The sequence below is a fragment of the Mytilus edulis genome, chromosome 2 (genome assembly GCF_963676685.1).
Source record: "Mytilus edulis chromosome 2, xbMytEdul2.2, whole genome shotgun sequence".
Classification (NCBI taxonomy): domain Eukaryota; kingdom Metazoa; phylum Mollusca; class Bivalvia; order Mytilida; family Mytilidae; genus Mytilus; species Mytilus edulis.
Window position 1 is genome coordinate 106,519,898 of NC_092345.1, and position 22,425 is coordinate 106,542,322.

The window sequence follows — 22,425 nt, forward strand, 5'->3', positions numbered from 1 at the left end:
AAAAACGAATGGACAAGAACTGTCATATTCCTGACTTGGTACAGGCATTTTCAAATGTAGAAAATGGTGGATTGGACTCGAGAGTTTCAAGTGAACTCGGCCAGTGGTTGTCGTTTGTTGCGAATATCATATTTGTTTTTCGTTTATTTTTTTGTATACACAAACAGGGCCGTTAGTTCTCTAGTTTGATTTTTTTTTACATTTGTCATATCGGGCTTGCTATGCAGAATTGCTTATTGATTGGACCGTACAGTAACATATACTTGTTAACTTCTATGTCATTTGGTATCTGGTGGAGGATTGTCTCATTGGCAATCATACCACTTCTTATTTTTTACACCGAGTGTCGGTCAAGAAATAAACCTCATTTCTCCTCTGGTAAACGGTCAGTATCATTCCAGCAGCATGCACCTGCATACATATTTTTCTGATCTTTTACAGCGGATTCCATTGAGTGTGTAGCCAAAGGTTATTTCTTTGGTTTGCTTGCTTGTTAGCTGAACCGTGAAGTCATTATTAGGTGAGGTATACTATTCTCCTTTCAAAGTAGCATAGTCCAACAGACAGATAGATTGGTTTTCTGTAGGGTAGTTAACCTAACCTAACAATGACTTCACGGTTCAACAAACAAGCCAGCTAACCAAAGATATTACCTTTGGCTACACACTCAATGGAATCCGCTGTAGTTCATTATTACTAAAAATTTCCTAATTGCTTACAAGAAACGTTCATTGCCGTATTCAATCCTTTATATGATATACGGATGCATGCCTGATTTGGCTGTTTCAAAGATAACCAAATGTATCTTACATTCCAGTATTCGGCAACAAATCCACACTATATACGAAATCTCTACAATTATAAAATCATGAAATGCGATTAATATCTCGATTTTTACCTGTCGTGAGCAACGCATTACGTGCTTCTTATTAAACGCACATGAGTACACCCTTTTTTGGCATAGGTTTTTACCTAAGATTCATTAAAACAGTCCCCCTGTATTTTCTTGCTTTATTGTGAATTGTTAACTCACCTTCAAGTTTACAATATTGACTGTTCGCATTAATTTCTATATTCCAAATGTATCATAATAACACAAGTCAAAACAGTAACAATATTTATTTACAATCATTCCCATTACCCTCAAATCCTGATCTACTTTTGTTATTCAGTGTCTGACTCTGTATCACTATAACTTGCACGATAAACTAATGGGTCCTTCGTTTTAGTGTGCCATACAAGTACCTACAATTACAAATACATCCAATCAGTACCTTAGAAAAGTAGAAAGAATGCAATGTTGTTAATATGTTTTCGTTGCTTAACCTGCAATTAAGTATTAAGATGCTGCTTTATCTATTAAAAGAATATGTATTCCCTGCCACGGGACACCATCTTGACTCTTATGGGACAGGCAACCTTTAATTTTCCGTAGTGGATAAGGATTTTAAAAACCTTTTGAAAGAACTGGAAATACTGAATGGAATGATTGCTGAAGACAGACTGGAAAGGAAATATCTGCCCCACAAAATGTAGAATAAAGTTGTGTGTAAATTTAAAAGAAATAATGTTACAATAAAACGTCCCCCCTCCTTATTATTTAGTATTAAGTGATCGTCCTCAAGATTACAGGATACGTGATTACGGATAAGTTCGCCTGTTACAGTACAGTCCCTCTTTTCTCGTTTATGAATAAATTGTAATAGAATGCGACTTATCCCCGATTTTACCTTCCATGGGCAGCACGATGGGTTTTACTAGTTGAACAGGAATCGATTATATATGTCTGGAGCATCTAAGTTCACACCGGTTTATAAGGGATTCATGTTGCTCAACTCTTAGTTTTCTGCGTGAAGATTTGAGGACAAATGATTGGATATAAGCTTTTTAAGGCGTTGTTTTTCGATTTATGAGTAGCATTGCCCTTTGCTATATTAAAAAAAAGTAAGGAATACAAAATATCTTGCACTTTGATTAATCTAGTTAACTCTGTGTATACCTTCGTACATCCATTGGCCTTTGGCTCCAAGTCGTTTAATGTGCAACAAATTTCTAGAAATGATGTCTCTTGGTAACCTTTTTGAAAAGTTCTCCGAAAGTACAAATCATCATTGAAATAAAAGGTCTTGGTATTTAATGCGAATCCAGCCATATCTATTGGAAACTGTCGATGTTTTGTATTCCATGCATCAAATTTTATCACCTGAAATTATATTGCGATATTCAGTATCAGCTCATTTTGTCTTTTAATTTTTTTTTTTTAAATTGCAAGATGTCATGTTTGAGGTTTTTAAACACACAAACACACAAACAAACGAACAAACCGGTAAATAGATGATACAATAACGAACTCGATGTAATGTTTACCATATGTTGCATAAGTATCTTTCGTCCCTTTTTTTTTTTGCTTCTAGAAAAGATCAAAAGACAAATCCTATTACAAGCTGGGCTGTGGATTAACATACCCAAAGCACTAAGAAGTAAGAAGATAAAACAAGAGTACTTCATGTCGTTGTCGATCCGTAGTTTTTATTATAAGTTTTTTTGCATACAGCGGACACCCTTCAAATAAGACAACCTCGTACACGTTTTCTTGATAGATCTGCTGCAATGTTATGTATATCCTTTATTGCATACATAACTTGTGTATGTGTATGTCTATATAAGCTCGTTTACTGAGAGTTACTTTTTTAATATTAGATAGAATTATCAGTATACCCGGCATCAAACATTATAATATCTGGCTTATTCAACAAAAACACAAACCTTTCCATTTTCAAGGATTGGTGTCTGGTATTTTTTTTTAGAAACAAATCCCACGGGCCATACTGAAATCTTCTTTGTGTATCTCATCTAAAAAAAAAGATGTGTATAGCAATAGTTAGAGGTAATGTGATTGTCAATTTATGAGAAAACTTTCCGTCAGGGATCAAATGATGGCACAGTTAGGAACTATAGGTCACCATATGGGATCATATGGCCATCAATATCAAACTAACATATTTCAGAAAAAGATAACAAAAACAAAATGATAAATAGCAATAAAAGGCAATCATTGGACAGACATATATAAAGTTTGGCGGGGTTGCACATGTTTAAAGTATTGGATTGATAAGATTATTAAAAAACGATAACTTTAAATGGATCGTATCTAAATTTGCGGGCTACATCACCATACAAATGTGCATGTGATATCCCACTGTTAATAAGTTTTCTACAAATACAACCTAACTTCCGAACTTAATCTGTGTACAAATGAAACTTTTATCTAATGTTTAAGTATATTGTAGTAACAAAAATTGCTGACTTAATTATTTACCATTGGTATATATAGATGATGTTATTTGAAATCTACAACCTCACTACGTACACGGACCTAGCGAACGAGTTGGGATAAATAATCATGATAAGATGGAACCAAGGTAACATCACCGTAAAAACAAAGAAAAAATAACATAGTTGCATTTAGATTCCCTTTCGAAACTGAAATATTTAAAAAAAAAACAAAAAAACAAAAAAAAAACAGTTATTACTGTTAATAATTATAATTATGATTTATTTAAAGTAAATTCCTTTGGATACATTTCGACAGTATATTGTACGGCCATGATTGAACAATAAATTATAATATTCTTAACCAATGTGTCTCTACTGCCAAAAGAACATACATGTATTTAAATAACAATTCCTATCAGTGTTAGCTTTACCAATCTAATTAAAATATTGATCTCTGATTTCGTTATACTACATATGAGAACGAAATCAGAGATCAATATTTTAAGTAGATTGTAGCTTTACGAAAAAATTGATAACATTTTTTCCTTCTGTGATTATTCCAATAGTCGGCAACTTTCTTTATGGTTATGCCAATAGTCAGTAAATAAAGGCAACAGTAGTATACTGCTATTCAAAAGTTATAAATGAATTGAGATTAAACAAATCCGAGTTACACATTAAAACAAAGGGAAACATCAACTTTAAGAAAACAACGGACCAACAGAAACAGTGCAACAAAAATAAACGCCAAACACATAGAAACGGACTATTTGATAACAACTGCCATATTCCTAACTTGGTCACAGGTTAAGGACATTTTTAAGGGGAAAAAATATATGTTGAATCTGGTTTTATGGCTAGCCGAACCTCCTGTTTATACGGAAAATATATCGATGTGACAGGATTACAGTACAAACAAGCACATGAACACTCAGCACAGATGAGCGCATAGATAAATGATACAACATGTAAACCGCAGACCAACAACGATCTTCTTCCATATCACAACACCACACCACACCACAAGCAGTAACGTATTTTTTTTTGACGTATATATAATCTCGAAATTCAAACACTTATATGAAACGAGATTTATAAACTTACAGGTTTGTCCCAGGTTAGGGGGAGGGTTGGGATCCCGCTAACATGTTTAACCCCGCCACATTATTTATGTATGTGCCTGTCCCAAGTCAGAAGCATGTAATTCAGTGGTTGTCGTTTGTTTGTTTTGTTTTTTTGTTGTTGTTTTTGTTGTTGTTTTTTGTTTTACATAAATAAGGCCGTTAGTTTTCTCGTTTGAATTGTTTTACATTGTCTTATCGGGCCTTTTATAGCTGACTATGCGGTATGGGCTTTGCTCATTGTTGAAGGTCGTACGGCAACCTATAGTTGTTAATGTCTGTGTCATTTTGGTCTTTGTGGATAGTTGTCTCATGGCAATCATACCACATCTTCTTTTTTATATTTACAATTAATTTCACAATAATATTCCAAAAAATCATGATTATGACGGTCTTGGCGGCTATTTTGAATTAATGCTGTGACGACGACATATTTATTTGGGCTAATACAAAACTTAATCCACGGAAAATGAAAATAAACTCGACTATACTGACAAATAAAACATGTGAAATGTACTGGAAATACAGTATTCAAACCACGAGAGATTATTAATGATTAACACAATATACAACCGAACCCACTACTGAAACATAACTAAATACATAAATGTTGGATGTACAATACCGCGATACGTGTCGTATAGCAATGCAAATTCACACTCGACAAAACAGTTATGATACTGGAATAGGTCATGTTCGGTACTAATCAGAACGACGACATAGATGTTAAACCTCATACTCACTTACATGTACTTCTTTGTGAGTATGCAAATAGTCAGTAACTTATTTACACTCTGAGTATGCCATTAATCAGAATCAGTAACTTACTTCTGTGAAGATTTCCAAATCATATGTGTTATCATCGTCCGCGAAGTAAACCACGCCATCTTTAGATATATCGATATTGTTCCGCAACCAAAATATTGCCTCATTCCTTTGATGAATTCCTTTGAGAGTGTTTGGTACGTGTTTATATCGTGTAGCAGAAAGGTATGTAAACTGTATGTCTATCTTCATTAACAGGTGTCTGACTTCCTCTAAGGTTCTGTTTCCTTCTTCTACTACGACCCAATGAACTGCTGGTACGTTCCTCAACGTGTTCCCGAGTCTTGTCAGTTCGGGAATTTGAGTCAAACGTTTGTATGTCGGAGTTATCACATAGATTATTGGTAAATGTTTATTTTGTTCTACTCTTTGTGTACATGACATTTGTCCTCCGTAATATAAAACACCTGCCAACGAGAAATAACTCATACCAGTATATTAAATTAATGACACTATAAGGGAATGTGAAATCGCGACAAAAATTACCAAGAGATAATTATGGGCATCAAGCAGTCTTCCAAAATAGAGAGTGTTAATGTAAAGAAGAAAAAAGTATTGAATGTATTAAACATCAACTGAAATATAAACCAATCGAAGTAGAATATTCCTGCTGATGATAATAACTACAATAAAACTTTGACATCTATAAACTTGACAAAACCAAGTGCATTGAATTATTAAATCGTCATCCACATCGACGAGCCAAATAAAATTTACAACTCTTCCGTACTTTCCCGTTTTCTAAGATATGAATTTTACCGTGAGTTCATTTTAGTTGACAGTTATTACCTATCGACTCTTTTAACGCTACATTGCAACACATTCTAATCAAACAGAAGTGTTCTTATCTAATTAAATGGACTTATCATAGTCTTGATGATATTTGTATTTGCTTGACAAAAAAATATTCATACTGTACTGCCTGATGCTTCTTCAATGGTGATATTCCTTTGACCCTATCTAATATTTCCGAACTCGTTCGTTAGATTCGTATCTGTACTAAAGGTTCATACTTCTTTGAACGTTAAACATCTGTGTGTATTATAAATTATATTAAATTAAGAAACTGCATTTTTTACGCAGGCCAGAAAAATATATAAAGCGGTTGCTCGTTTTATATTACCCAATCTCTGTATACTAGAAAAAAAAATAACGTGGGAATCTTTATAATTACCTGAAGACAAAACGTTACTGTACAAGAAGTAACACCCGACACATATGATAAATACCGCTATAACTGATACCTGGGCGGCTGATGTGGTTGCCATCTTTGTTCAACCGAATGATTTTAATCCAAGTTAAGAAAACACATACCTGAAAAAAAAATCCCTGTCAATCACTGAATAGATGATGTTTCTCTAAAAACTTTTTGTTTGAACAGAAGTGAAATAGCACGAGAAAGAAACACACACGAATAAAACGTTAATTGTCAAATAAGGGGGAACCAATCCTTGGAACCTCCCATCCCCACTCCAACACTGTAAACATTCATATATTAAGAAAAAAAAACACTGTTCAATCATTACGAGATTGTAAGACATAAAAATAACATGTAAGTTTACTGTTATCATAAGCTAATAAGTTTTTGAATGCCATTTGTTCTGGCTCACAATAAATAACGTGTTCTCATTATCATTGATTCATACTTTGAAAGAACAATTTATATTTTATTTTACAATATTGGTTTAGATCAAGATCTTTAAATTTATTATTTTCTTTACAGTTCTAGTTTTTGACTTTACGAGAACTAAATCAATTATCCGAGATACAATTTGGTTAATTATGTCTACAATCAACCGTTACCGTGATCGTGACCTACACACGATTGACCAGTTTTACGGTTGTCCATCTCCGTAAAGAGCTAAATTAGAGATGCATCTACCAACACTTACCGTACGTCGATTGAATTAAACTTTGTATAAAAAAGGAAGATGTGGTATGATTGTCAATGAGAAAAATCTCCACAAGAGACCTGGGGACAAAATAGGCAATATGCATGTTCCTGAAGAGTCCAAATGACACAGAAATTAACAGCTATTGGCCACTGTACGGCCTTCGACAATGTACATCATATCAAAAACCAACTTTAAATAACCCCAATGCTCTTGAGTCAATTAAATACTATTCTGTATTTATAAAAAATAGTCAGCTTAATAATAAGATAACTAACATAATTTTCATCAATTCAAAGAAAAATCGTACAAATGAATTATATCCTTGATTACTTAGTTGAAAATCTAGACCATTTTCTGCTAGTTTAACGAAAAATAAATAATCGATAAACACTTACGTGTAGTCCTTATTAAGGCAAAATTCTACTTCCACTAAATTTAGACAAAGATATTTTTAGCCAAAATATATCACGTTAAATCATAATACACAATTAAACAGCTAGTAAACCGACATGACCACGTGATTTTACGTACATAACTGTCAGTTTCTAAAGTTTAAATTCATTTTTGTCTATGTATACTTTTAATTTAATCCATTATTATCAAAACCTTTTAAATTCCTTTAACAAATACACAAATATATATATAGCTGAACAAAAACTAAAAAAAGGTTTCATTTTTATGTGTTATTGTTAAAATTAAATATCCAATCGAGCGAGTCTGGCTATATTCATTACATGCTTAATTATTTTCATGGCCATGGGCACTAGTTTTCGAAAAAGTCATAGGTTAGGACAATCTTTTTGGCTTTATTTAATAGATTTGATTATCATATGACAAGTCCCGAGATCGCCCTACTTTGACTTATGACCATCATAAAATAAACTGTATTTGGTAAAGAATAAACTTATGATACTTTTCATTTCATTTCAATTTCATAAATTTTATTTCAAGTTTTTAATAATTGGGCACAAATTCTTTATACGTCAAGACTGAAATGTGTAGACAATTCAGATAGAATAAAATTAGAACACATGTGGTTGTCGTTTGTTGAGTGTTTCTCGTTTCTCTTTTATATATATAGATTATACCGTTGGTTTTCCTGTTTCAATGGTTTTACTAAATGTATTGGTTACCTAAACTACACAAAAAAAAACCAGTAAAATCGTTTCATTTCTAGTAAGTGTTCTACAACTAATCGTTCATGTATTTTTTTTTATCTACTATCAAAGAGCTTATCATAAACTATAGTAATAAAATATATAAATAGTGGAATTAACTGTTATGGAGTGTAAAATATTCTTTGGATATTTTAGATAAATTACGTGCGTTTGGTGGTTCTTTAGATTCTGTTGAAAGTTTTGACTTTTCTGCTTTTCACTACTACACTTCCACACAATCTATTCAACAACAGTTTTTTCTATTTAATAAAGTGGTCGTTTTGGTAAATTTGAATGCAAATATATTTTCTGCAACTCATTTGAAGCCTTCAATGAGAAAGGTAAATATGCTAGATATATTAACTGAAGGAATGATGAGACAATTGAAGCTGTTAATTTTCTCCTTGATAATATTTATGTACGTTTCAGTAACAAATATTATCGACAGTTTGTATGTATTCCTATGGGCATTAATTGCACCCCTTTAATAGCAGACTTGTATTTGTACTGTTACGAATCACAGTTTATGACCAAACTCAATAAAGACCTGTCTAAAATGTATTTAATTGATAAATTCAACAACACTTACCGTTATCTTGATGATATTTTTGTCGTTAGATAATCAAGAATTTTCTCAATATACTGCCGAAATTTATTGAGTTTATTGTTAATTTTCCCTTTTTGGATGGTGATGTTCCTTTGGTACAACCTTACGGTGTTCATATTTCACAACTCGTTCGCCAAACCCGTGTCTGTTGTGACGTTTATTTTTATTTTAACGAACGTAATCTATGTATTACTGGTAAATTATTAAGCCTTGGATTTCGTTACCACAAATTACTTAAAACCTTTACTAAACTTTTTCATAGGTATAAAGATTTTGGTTTGAAGTTTGGTTGTACCTGTAGAAAACTTATTTTCAAACGGGATAGAACATCCTCATTTTTACGGAGATGTTGTTTACTGTGCCCAAAAAAATTAGAAACGATCCTGGTAAATATATCGATCCTTTAAATAAACTTATTCTAAAAGGTTACCAATTCAATACTGTAATTAGATCATTGAATATTGTTTTATTGGTATTAATATTGATTTTCATATCAGTAAATTAAAATCAAACTAAATGTTATTGTTATATACATATACACATTCATGGATCTACAATATGTCGATACCTGTATCTTGGCAGTGCACAAGGTCATGTTTTTATCTGACTGTTCATGACGTCTTTACACTAAATCCATTAGATGTTGGATCTGTTCTGATTGATAATTTAGTCTTAGATGCATGATTATTTTTTTTTATTTGTTAGTGGCTTTGAACTAGCTGTCAGTAACTGTTAGTACTCTCAGATCTGTATTTCGTGTCTTATTGTTGTTGGGAATTTCTAGTACCCAGCCACGACCACTTGTATTTAATTGTAGTACATTTGTATTTTTATTTTATCCACCTGATGACTTAAGCCTTTTTAAACTGATTTGTATAGTTCGTTCTTGTGTTGTACTTGGCCTTGGTCATTGATCTATGAAAGCCTTGATCATTGATCCTTGAAATAAAGTCGAGGTCAGGGGTTTAAATTTTTGTGGCAAAGTCAGTATCTCAGCATCCACATATGATTGACACCACATCTTGAGAAGGTAGTCAAGATTTGATTGATGATAGACAAGTAATTTAATGAAATTTCATTTACTATTTGTTCAACAGCGATATAAAGTTTTTTTAAAAGGACACTTATTTGGGTATCTAGAATAGGTAAATGAACGATTCAGGTGTTTACTTTCTTTTTGGTCTTAAAAACAATTTCAGGATGACAACCAGTGTCCATAGAAATGCTTAGTTCTTATGTTTTTATTCTAATTTTTACCAAAAACCTCAGAGATTAAACTTATCCAGAAAGGATATTTTAGTCTTTCTTTCCCCATCTATCATGTTGTCTGGCATAAATCTTCTTCAGAATGATCAATCATTAAACATTTCAAGTTACGTTTCCGTTTTTATATTGAGGCTCACACTAATCAGAGTAGAGTTCGTGGTGTGATAATGTTAGGTCACTTGTAATAACAATGCCAACCGGATCTTCCACGTTACATCAGGATAGTTTTTAGGATAGACTTTCAGTTGACAACTAATGCTGAAATTCTTTAACCAGCGTTTGTAATAACGTGGTCAATAAATGACTGGGACAGGAGTATCATAAAAGTATGAAGATATCTCTAATTTTACTGTTTTATGATGGGGATGATGCATCAATTAACGGTGTTTAAACCTTTGTGCAACCTAATAACACAAAATTACCAAAAGACATCTAGTATTTGTTAATAATTACTTTAGATATTTCATTACTATAAAACTTTATTTTGATTAGCTTACAGCAATTGTGTCATTCTGTAATTAGCCGTCCGTCATTTCAAAATGAATTGTAACATTCATGGTGACACGTTTTCATAACAAAGTGCACAGGAAAACAAAAGAAAAACTTGTTAGTAATCGAGTGTTCATAATCATAGCGAAAATAATGTAATTGAAGTATCGAATGCGTCTTTTAGTAATTTCATACGGTTGTAAAAGTTTTGACCGAAGTACATTTTGTATGAAGCGCGGAAGCATTCAATTCTTAAATAACAGTCTGTAATGGTTATTACAATTACAAACCAACAACAAGCTTATGTACTGATTAAAACAAAGATATTTATTTAGTTATCAAAGGTACCAGGTAACATTTATTGTAAATAAAAGATTTTTTGGCTGGAATTTCCGATAATATTGATTTTATTAATGCCATGTGTGTTGAAGGCATTTCTTTGTTTAAGTATATCAACATGAGGTCAAGGACTACATCATGTTCAATGCATGATCATCTAATTACATTATCTGATTGGTCAGTTCTTAAAATCGGTAATTAATATCAAATTTCTACATGTGCTTGGACATGCGGTCATTCGCCTTTGTTTTGGGAGAAAGAAAAGATCGTTTTGAATTTATAAAAGAAGCATACACTACACTTATGTAGTTATCTATGAATTATTTGCATATTATTACTCCATCACCTTTTGTAACGATTTATAATCTAAATTATATCTGAGTGGTTGTGCTTAGTATGCACGTGGTTGTGCTTATATGCACATGGTTGTGCTTATACGCACATGGTTGTGACACTGGTGACATGAAAGATGTCTTATTTGTAAATAATTATGGTTGGTTACATCATTTATATCTGAGTTATATTATATAATATGTCTCTTTTTATATTTGAATATTGATTATCCATAATCATGGTTTATATACTTTTATTTTAGTATATTATTAGGTTAATTATTTAATCAGAGAATAAATCATGTCTTTCCCTAAAATGGTTGTGTCACAATAGGGATCGATTTTGGTACTATTAAAGAATTTTATTCATATTGGTTGGTTTTATAAAATTGGTTTTGGAGTAATAATTAGCATACATGTATCATAGTCAAACTTAACTTTTAACATGAGTACATTTTGCTAGATATATCATCATATCAACTATGTTAATTTTATTGACAAGCATTTTGGTTTAAAAATTATACTTATTTACATTTGTAGTAACAAAGTTCTGTGATATACAGGATTTCTATTTTTATTTTTTGTTTGTTTTATGTTTATATAGCAAAATGCCAAAGCAGAAGAGCCGAACAAGAAGAAAGGCTGCCCCTCAAAGCATTGAAGAAGATGTTCCAAATTTAGTGGAGGAACAAAGTGAGATACCACCACTATACAGGCCACCAGTGCGGAGACGCAAGACCAGACGAGCTGTTCCTGAAACAATTACTGAACAGCCGTCTGTTCCAACAGCAAATGACATTGCTGATGCTTTATTCCGAAAGTTTGAAAGTTCCGGCGTGCAACTGGTAAAAGACAATACAGCAGTTCCAATTAATGACTTAACTGGTATGTTGTCGTCATCATCCACACAACCAGAAAATTCATCAAATAATGACTCTCAGGGACAAATGTTAGCTGTCTTCCAACCGCCATTGTCTTCAGATCCTAATATTAACACGTCTTCTGATGGTGAGCTGTTAAACTCTAACTCGTATGCCGAGAATCCTTATGCTTGTGACATGTTGAGACATTCTATACCTTTAGACTATCATGTCAGCAGTAAGGTTAAATCTGATGTTTGGTGTGATAATTATGTAAATTTTGCTTTATTATTACCTTCTAACATTGATGATACATGTAATGAATCAACATTATTTGAGAATTTGAATATAACAATTTCAAATAGGAAGTCTAACAAAGAGCTTTTGTCCATTCACCAATGGACAAATGCTTTTGACATATTTATGTCTATATATCTTGAAAAGAATTTGAGGTCGGCTAGAGCATTGATTAAATATGGTTTTAATGTACGGTCATTATGCAAGTCCTTGGGTTTCCAAGCCGCTAAAGTATATGATGAGAAATTTAGAAAGATAAGAAAAATTTTAGGGTTACAATGGGATCAAATCAATGATGAACTTTGGCGATCTGCTGCTTTATATGAAAGACAATCTGATTTTTCAGGTCAAAATAAGAAGTCGTATGCTAAAACCTCAAACTCTGGCCCAAATTCTTTTCAAAGGAGGGCCCAGCATCAGTATCAATTCCCAAATGGCTATTGCTGGGCCTTCTGTAAATCAGGGGAATGCACAGCAAAGTTTTGTAAACTCAAACACCAATGTGTACACTGCAGCAAGAAACACTGTACCCTTACATGTCCAGAGCAAAAAGGAAAACAGGCAAACTTTGTCAAAACTTCCAACACCAATAAAGGTTGAAAATTTGGAACATTTTTTAGTAGGTTATGAAACCCAGTTGAAAGATAAATTGATTCATGGTTTTTCTTTTGGATTTTCAATTAATTCTTGTTTTTCTACATCTCTTAATAAGAAGATTTTCCCTCCAAATCATAAAAGTGCAAGGGAAAATTATCATGTTGTGCAATCGAAACTGAATAAAGAGATTGAAGCAGGCAGAGTTAAGGGTCCATTTACAAAGCCCCCTTTCCCTCTTTTTGTATGCTCCCCTTTGGGTTTAGTTCCAAAAAAGGAACCCAATTCTTATCGATTAATACATGATTTGTCGTATCCTAAGGGTGACTCTGTAAACTCTGGTATTTCCCCGGAATTTTCGGCAGTACAATACCAAAACATTGAAACAGTCATAGATTTAGTCCAATCTTATGAATCAAACTGTCTAATGTCCAAAACCGATATTGAGCATGCATTTCGCTTAATTCCAATAGCTAAAAAAGATCATCATCTGTTAGGTTTTCATTGGGACAAACAGTTTTATTATGATGTATCCCTCTCCATGGGAGCTTCGTCCTCGTGTCAGCTATTTGAGGCTTTTTCTACAGCCCTCCACTGGATTTTAAATGCTAAATTTCAAATATATGGGGTATCACACCTGTTAGATGATTTTTTCTTTGTCGGAAAAGCTGGCTCAAATGAATGTTATAGTGCATTACAAACTTTTCTTTGTCTTGCTGATAAATTGGGGGTACCCATCAAATCAGAAAAAACACAACTCCCTACTACTTGCATTACTATCTACGGTATTGAAATTGATTCTACTCAGATGGTAGCTCGATTACCTATGGAGAAAATAGAAAACATTTTGCAATTATTAAGTAAATACAAATGTAAACGCAGTATCTCACTCAGAGAATTGCAATCCTTATTGGGTCTTTTAAATTTTGCATGTGGAGTTATCATACCTGGGAGAGCCTTTTTACGTAGGCTTTTTGATCTGACTATAGGTCATACATCTCCTCATTATAGAATCAATCTGAATTCTGATGCAAGATTAGATCTTAAGTTATGGTACAGTTTTATTGAAAATTACAATGGTAAATCTTGTTTTTTATTCAAAGAATGGGTTTCATCAGATTTTTTAAAACTGTTTTCTGATGCTGCAGGTACTTATGGTGGTTTTGCTGCAGTTTTTGGCAGCAAATGGTTTTCGGGGAAATGGCCACCGGAGTTAACTGATTTACACATTACAGTGAAAGAACTTTTCCCGATTGTGTTAGCTATTGATATATGGGGCCCTCTATTAGCAAATCATAAAATACTGTTTTTAACAGATAATTCAGCTGTTGCTGAAATTATAAATAAGACATCATCTCGGGAAAAGAATATTATGAGACTGATCCGAAGATTAGTGTTAGCTGCATTAAAGTACAATATCTATTTTAGTGCCAAACATATTCCTGGGAAAACAAACGTTATTTGTGACTTGTTGTTGTCTCGTTTTTCATTTCAGGAAGCTCATCAGATTGCTCCTTGGTTAAGTCCAACTCCTGTGGCCATTCCACCTCAATTTCTGCATCTATGACTGATAAGCTTGTTAGTGCATCATTATCTGCTGCTACTCAGTCATCATATAATAGAATGCTAAGTGTGTATTCAAATTTTTGTCAGAAATATTTTCCAGGAGTTAATGTACTTCCATCTACTCATGTCATGGTTGCTCATTTTATTTCACATTTATTTATTCAAAATTATCAACCATCTACAATTGCGTCTTACATATCAGCCATCAGTTTTATGCATAAAATTAAGTTCTTACAGGATCCAACAGACACATTTTTTTATTAAAAAAATGTTAAAAGGTACAAAACAGTTGAGACATTCTGTTGATACACGGCTGCCAATAACCTATGACATTCTTGTAAAATTGGTTAAGGCTTTACCAAAAGTAATAGTAGGCATTTATAATCAAGTTTTGTTAAAAGCTATGATGTCTACAGCTTATTTTTGTTTCTTAAGGATTGGAGAAATTGCAGTTAAAACTGAGTCTGAAATCTATAGAGTAATTCAAAGGGAAGATATAAAGTTTGAAAGAGTAAATGGTCATGTGAGCAATATGACAATTACTATGAAGTTCTACAAACATAGTAATCTACAGAGTAAGACATTATCAATAGCTAGACGTCCTGAAAATTATTTATGTCCTGTTAAAGCTATTGAGGAATATCTAAGGTTACAAAATTGTCCACATGGTCCTTTATTTCGATTTAAATGTGGAAAACCTGTTTCGGGTTTTTATTTCAATTCTTCACTAAAAAGTTTGCTTAATTTCGTAGGATTAGACACTAATTTTTATAAAGGCCACAGTTTCCGAATTGGAGCTGCGACATCTGCAGCTGCCAGAGGTGTGCCGTTAGCCTTGATCCAAAGCATGGGTAGATGGAAGTCGAACGCTTTTCAACATTATATTCGACTTGATAATTTTCACACTTAGATTTAATATAATCTCAGTCGCTTATTAAGTACTTTGGTAGAGGTCAACATGGCTTGCTTTACCTTATTGTGATTTTTTGTATTTACTTTTAGAGAGGTCAACATGGTTTGCTCTGCAAATTTAAGTTTTTTTTTTTTTTTTTTTTTTATTTCAGTCATTTACTATATGTAATGGTATTTATTGGGTTGGTAGAGGTCAACATGGCTTGCTTTACCTTTCCTTACAAGTTTAATTAGCAATGATTATTTTGTATACTTATATATCATTTCTTTTTTGTTTTGTTTTGTTTATAATATGTGTTATTATTTTTGTAGAGGTCAACATGGTTTGCTCTCCACTTTTACTGAAATGCTAAAGTTAAAAAGAGTATATTTTATTCAATTTTGGGTGTTTTTTATTGAGGTCAACATGGCTTGCTCAATTTTCTAATTCTGGAGTTCCTAAGTTGAATACAGAGTCCTCGGTTGGGGATCCCTCTTGGGATTTGTGGCACTTTTTCAACCCCACCTTTGCTTATTAAAGTCATTGTCATTTATGCAGTACTATTATAATTGTTAAGATGTAAGTTGCATTTTAAATTAATTTCTGAATAAATGACATTTTACTCAACTTGTATTTTATTAACAGCAAACATAGCTCAGACTCTTTGATCTTGGTCATTTATACAAGGTTTTCTCGTTGTTATCTGTGTCAAGGAACATTAGCTGACAAAATAACATTTATTGTAAATAAAAGATTTTTTGGCTGGAATTTCCGATAATATTGATTTTATTAATGCCATGTGTGTAGAAGGCATTTCTTTGTTTAAGTATATCAACATGAGGTCAAGGACTACATCATGTTCAATGCATGATCATCTAATTACATTATCTGATTGGTCAGTTCTTAAAATCGGTAATTAATATCAAATTTCTACATGTGCTTGGACATGCGGTCATTCGCCTTTGTTTTGGGAGAAAGAAAAGATCGTTTTGAATTTATCTGAAAACCCTCCCATTTTCCTCCCTTTTAAGTGTTATTATATAGGACATTTATTTTTTTCTTTAAACATGAATTAATTACAATATTCATGTATACTTGTTTATATATAATTTGTATATACATATGTTGGTGAGTTAATTTTTCAACTCACTTTTATTTTTGTCATTTTTATGATGTTTATTTTGTTACGGTGTGGCACTTTTTCAACCCCACCTTTGCTTATTAAAGTCATTGTCATTTATGCAGTACTATTATAATTGTTAAGATGTAAGTTGCATTTTAAATTATTTCTGAATAAATGACATTTTACTCAACTTGTATTTTATTAACAGCAAACATAGCTCAGACTCTTTGATCTTGGTCATTTATACAAGGTTTTCTCGTTGTTATCTGTGTCAAGGAACATTAGCTGACAAAAATTATAATTTAGAACGCCAGACGCGCGTTTCGTCTACATAAGACTCATCAGTGATGCTCATATCAAAATATTAAAAAGCCAAACAATCACAAAGTTGAAGAGCATTGAGGATCGAAAATTCCAAAAAGTTATACCAAATACGGCTAAGGTAATCTGTGCCTGGGATAAGAAAATCCTTAGTTTTTCGAAAAATTCAAAGTTTTTTAAACAGAAAATTTATAAAAATTACCACATTATTGATATTCATGTCAACACCGAAGTTGACATGAATAACAATAATGTGGTAATTTTTATAAATTTTCTGTTGACTACTGGGCTGGTGATACCCTCGGGGACGAAACGTCCACCAGCAATGGCATCGACCCAGTGGTGTAAATAGGGGCGTATGACATTTGCGCCAATTTTTAAAATTTTCATTCTTTCATTTGCGCCGATTTCATTTTTTCATTTGCGCCGATTTTATATTTGCTTCTAATTGCATTTACAGTTTAACACATATGAGACTAAGTAAATAATTGTACATGTACTAAAGTCACTAAACCATGAAGGTATATCGGTAAAATTTGAAGAGTGCATCACTAGCTGTTTTTTTTTACAGAGAGCGTCGTAAGGATACACCCGTTTTACCACGCTATCCACCTCATATTTGGGCAGCTGCACCCGTTAAAAACTGGAAGAGGACGAATAAGGGTCCAGAATCTTTTAATTCCCATTACAACGAATAATTTTATTCGCACCACCCTAACATATGATTATATGGAGGTTATCAAGAAAATCCAGGCCGTCACGTATGTTCAAATGAGAACTCTAGAAACCCCCGCACTTAGCCAGAGAAAGAAAAGATAGACTTCGTTATCAACAATCCTTCCGGAGAACCTGCGATTACCCCTATTTTTTGGTGGTGTTCGTGTTGCTTCTTCTTTAGTTTTCTATGTTGTGTCATGTGTATTAATGTTTGTCTGTTTGTCTTTTTTCTTTTTTAGCCATGGCTAAGGTAATCTGTGCCTGGGATAAGAAAATCCTTAGTTTTTCGAAAAATTCAAAGTTTTTTAAACAGAAAATTTATAAAAATTACCATTATTGATATTCATGTCAAAACCGAAGTGTTGACTATTCGGTGTTGACTACTGCCTGCTCAAAATTTTTTTTTTTAAAGAATGCGCACGCTGAAATGTCTTGCCTACTTTAATATCCATGATTGAGTTTATGTTGATATCCAAAACATAAAGTTTTACTGCAAGTATCACATAGGGGTTGCTTAAAAATATTACCTCTGCAAATAGTTGACTAATTGGTTAGAATTTAAAAAAAAACAACCCAGACTTATCTAAGTCCTTTGAACCATGAAAATGAGACCAAGGTCAGATGTGAAACCTGTTAGACAGACGTCTAACCTTATTATCGTTCCATACACCAAAATAGTTGGCTGTTTGCTAATAGCATCTTAAAAGAGGACCCAACTAATAAAACGTGACATCTGAGCGTGACATTGTCCAATGAATCACGAAAGTCAAATAACAAAAATACCGAACTCCGAGTAAACTTTGAAATGTTAATATCCTAATCAAATGGCAAAATCAAAAGCTCAAACACACCAAACGAATAGATAACAACTGTTATGTTCCACGACTTGATACAGGCATTTTCTTTGGTATAAATATATGGATGTAACCGTTTTTATAGCTAGCTAGCTAAACCTTGTATATATATGACAGTCGTATACAATTTTATTATATTGAAAACATTGTGTGAAAAAAACAGACAGAATCGAATAGGGAAAAATGGTACAGCAGTCAACATTGGATTGTTATCTTAATCACTATAAAAACATACAAATATTTCAATTCACAAAAACAGAAAGGCATACAGTGTGATGTAAAAAAATGTTTGTTTCGCCCTCAGCGGCCACGATATGTAATGCTAAAATTGAAAGAAAAAAATTGTTGTCGACTTGTCACCAAAAAAAATAGATTGTTTTTCACCGGAGGCGAAAAAAAAAGTTTGTCAAGAAAAAAAATCCATAGCCCCCCCCCCCCCCCCCCCCCCCCCCGAAAATCAAATGGTGGCTGCCTTACAGTTAAGGCCGTTTGTTTTCTCGATTTTTTTACTTTGTCATTTCGGGGTCTTTTCATAGCTGACTATACGACACGGACTTTGTTGATTTTGAAGGCCACACGATCACCTATAGTTGTTGATTTCTGTGTCATTTTGGTCTCTTGTGGAAAGTTGCCTCATTGGCAATCATACCACATTTTATAGATACATTTTAAAATCTATACTTAGATACAATAATGATGATTCTGGCCAAGTTTGGATTTTGGCTCGGTAGTTTGAGAGGAAAATATTTTTGTAAAAGTTAACGACGTAGACCAGAGGCAAATATTTATAATAAATTTATAATATATATTTCTAGTAAAACAATTATTTATAATACATATTTCTAAAAAAAAATGGCTAAAAAAGAGGTTTCTTTGATCTTACCACGCAGAATAGTTCTATAAAACAGGACGAACATTTTTAGACCTAATTCTAATCATGGTTTTGACTGAAATGGTCATACAAGGGAACCATTGAAAACACTTCAGTTGTTTTTTTTCTTCTTCCTCAGGACAGTACGTTGAGTTATTTAATATACTATAAAAAGGATTTGAAACCAAACTTTATGAACCAAAACCTACACAACTGTATTAAAAGTTCACCTACCTCTCATAGCCCTCATACACGTAACACGACATTGAATACAACATACCATAAGATTGATTAGTAACCGGGATCGGGACACTAATTTAGCGAAGTCCTAAAAATAAAATTGTTTACATTTTACCGGCAACTTTTTTACCCTAAGATGGTACTCAGAAATAAATCTTTACTTACTGCTGATTGGACAACTTAAGAGTTGTAATTATTTTCTTTAATTTAAAAAAAATATCATTTTAAAAAATAGCAAACTGCCAGGGCAACTAACTAATAACACCAAAGTTGTGCTCAGCCGATAAACTCGCCGGTATTTTTGAAAAAACGGAGAAAACGATTAGACCCAATAGCGTTAGCGGAGGTGTCATTTTGTTAACGTAATCGTAAACTAGCACACCTTAGGTTGACAGACGTTGCGGGCATAATATTTGGGCCACATATAAAAGATTGATATCGACTTGTAGCACAGGAACAGGGCAACAAATTCATACCAGTAGATGTATGCTATGTTGTCACAACTTTCGGCATTTAGCACACTCCCGGAAATCTATGACAGTCTGGAAAGTCACTTCCGTTTAATGAATTGTGGACAAACTATACATGCGACCCCCTATAAATAGCGGCAGAAAGTTAGCAAACTGCCAGGGCAACTAACTAATAACACCAAAGTTGTGCTCAGCCGATAAACTCGCCGGTATTTTTGAAAAAACGGAGAAAACGATTAGACCCAATAGCGTTAGCGGAGGTGTCATTTTGTTAACGTAATCGTAAACTAGCACACCTTAGGTTGACAGACGTTGCGGGCATAATATTTGGGCCACATATAAAAAATTGATATCGACTTGTAGCACAGGAACAGGGCAACAAATTCATACCAGTAGATGTATGCTATGTTGTCACAACTTTCGGCATTTAGCACACTCCCGGAAATCTATGACAGTCTGGAAAGTCACTTCCGTTTAATGAATTGTGGACAAACTATACATGCGACCCCCTATAAATAGCGGCAGAAAGTTAGCAAACTGCCAGGGCAACTAACTAATAACACCAAAGTTGTGCTCAGCCGATAAACTCGCCGGTATTTTTGAAAAAACGGAGAAAACGATTAGACCCAATAGCGTTAGCGGAGGTGTCATTTTGTTAACGTAATCGTAAACTAGCACACCTTAGGTTGACAGACGTTGCGGGCATAATATTTGGGCCACATATAAAAGATTGATATCGACTTGTAGCACAGGAACAGGGCAACAAATTCATACCAGTAGATGTATGCTATGTTGTCACAACTTTCGGCATTTAGCACACTCCCGGAAATCTATGACAGTCTGGAAAGTCACTTCCGTTTAATGAATTGTGGACAAACTATACATGCGACCCCCTATAAATAGCGGCAGAAAGTTAGCAAACTGCCAGGGCAACTAACTAATAACACCAAAGTTGTGCTCAGCCGATAAACTCGCCGGTATTTTTGAAAAAACGGAGAAAACGATTAGACCCAATAGCGTTAGCGGAGGTGTCATTTTGTTAACGTAATCGTAAACTAGCACACCTTAGGTTGACAGACGTTGCGGGCATAATATTTGGGCCACATATAAAAGATTGATATCGACTTGTAGCACAGGAACAGGGCAACAAATTCATACCAGTAGATGTATGCTATGTTGTCACAACTTTCGGCATTTAGCACACTCCCGGAAATCTATGACAGTCTGGAAAGTCACTTCCGTTTAATGAATTGTGGACAAACTATACATGCGACCCCCTATAAATAGCGGCAGAAAGTTAGCAAACTGCCAGGGCAACTAACTAATAACACCAAAGTTGTGCTCAGCCGATAAACTCGCCGGTATTTTTGAAAAAACGGAGAAAACGATTAGACCCAATAGCGTTAGCGGAGGTGTCATTTTGTTAACGTAATCGTAAACTAGCACACCTTAGGTTGACAGACGTTGCGGGCATAATATTTGGGCCACATATAAAAAATTGATATCGACTTGTAGCACAGGAACAGGGCAACAAATTCATACCAGTAGATGTATGCTATGTTGTCACAACTTTCGGCATTTAGCACACTCCCGGAAATCTATGACAGTCTGGAAAGTCACTTCCGTTTAATGAATTGTGGACAAACTATACATGCGACCCCCTATAAATAGCGGCAGAAAGTTAGCAAACTGCCAGGGCAACTAACTAATAACACCAAAGTTGTGCTCAGCCGATAAACTCGCCGGTATTTTTGAAAAAACGGAGAAAACGATTAGACCCAATAGCGTTAGCGGAGGTGTCATTTTGTTAACGTAATCGTAAACTAGCACACCTTAGGTTGACAGACGTTGCGGGCATAATATTTGGGCCACATATAAAAGATTGATATCGACTTGTAGCACAGGAACAGGGCAACAAATTCATACCAGTAGATGTATGCTATGTTGTCACAACTTTCGGCATTTAGCACACTCCCGGAAATCTATGACAGTCTGGAAAGTCACTTCCGTTTAATGAATTGTGGACAAACTATACATGCGACCCCCTATAAATAGCGGCAGAAAGTTAGCAAACTGCCAGGGCAACTAACTAATAACACCAAAGTTGTGCTCAGCCGATAAACTCGCCGGTATTTTTGAAAAAACGGAGAAAACGATTAGACCCAATAGCGTTAGCGGAGGTGTCATTTTGTTAACGTAATCGTAAACTAGCACACCTTAGGTTGACAGACGTTGCGGGCATAATATTTGGGCCACATATAAAAGATTGATATCGACTTGTAGCACAGGAACAGGGCAACAAATTCATACCAG

General features: G+C 33.8%; 3 protein-coding genes across 3 annotated transcripts; 2 read left to right on the top strand and 1 right to left on the bottom strand.

Annotated features, from left to right (window-relative positions):
- Positions 1-1,104: 1,104 nt before the first annotated feature.
- Positions 1,105-7,646, bottom strand: LOC139513851 (galactosylgalactosylxylosylprotein 3-beta-glucuronosyltransferase 1-like). Its single transcript, XM_071302705.1, has 6 exons — positions 7,513-7,646; positions 6,397-6,536; positions 5,226-5,629; positions 2,767-2,853; positions 2,000-2,203; positions 1,105-1,245 (listed from the first exon to the last, which is right to left on the bottom strand). Exons 2-6 carry the CDS (start codon positions 6,488-6,490, stop codon positions 1,165-1,167), a joined length of 870 nt encoding a protein of 289 aa, XP_071158806.1. The 5' UTR covers positions 6,491-6,536; positions 7,513-7,646; the 3' UTR covers positions 1,105-1,164.
- A 5,839-nt stretch (positions 7,647-13,485) lies between these two features.
- On the top strand, positions 13,486-14,625 carry LOC139511154 (uncharacterized). Its single transcript, XM_071297728.1, has one exon. The coding sequence runs from the start codon at positions 13,486-13,488 to the stop codon at positions 14,623-14,625; it is 1,140 nt and encodes a 379-aa protein (XP_071153829.1).
- A 267-nt stretch (positions 14,626-14,892) lies between these two features.
- LOC139511155 (integrase/recombinase xerD homolog) lies at positions 14,893-15,534 on the top strand. Its single transcript, XM_071297729.1, has one exon. It carries the CDS (start codon positions 14,893-14,895, stop codon positions 15,532-15,534), a length of 642 nt encoding a protein of 213 aa, XP_071153830.1.
- The last annotated feature ends 6,891 nt before the right edge of the window (positions 15,535-22,425 follow it).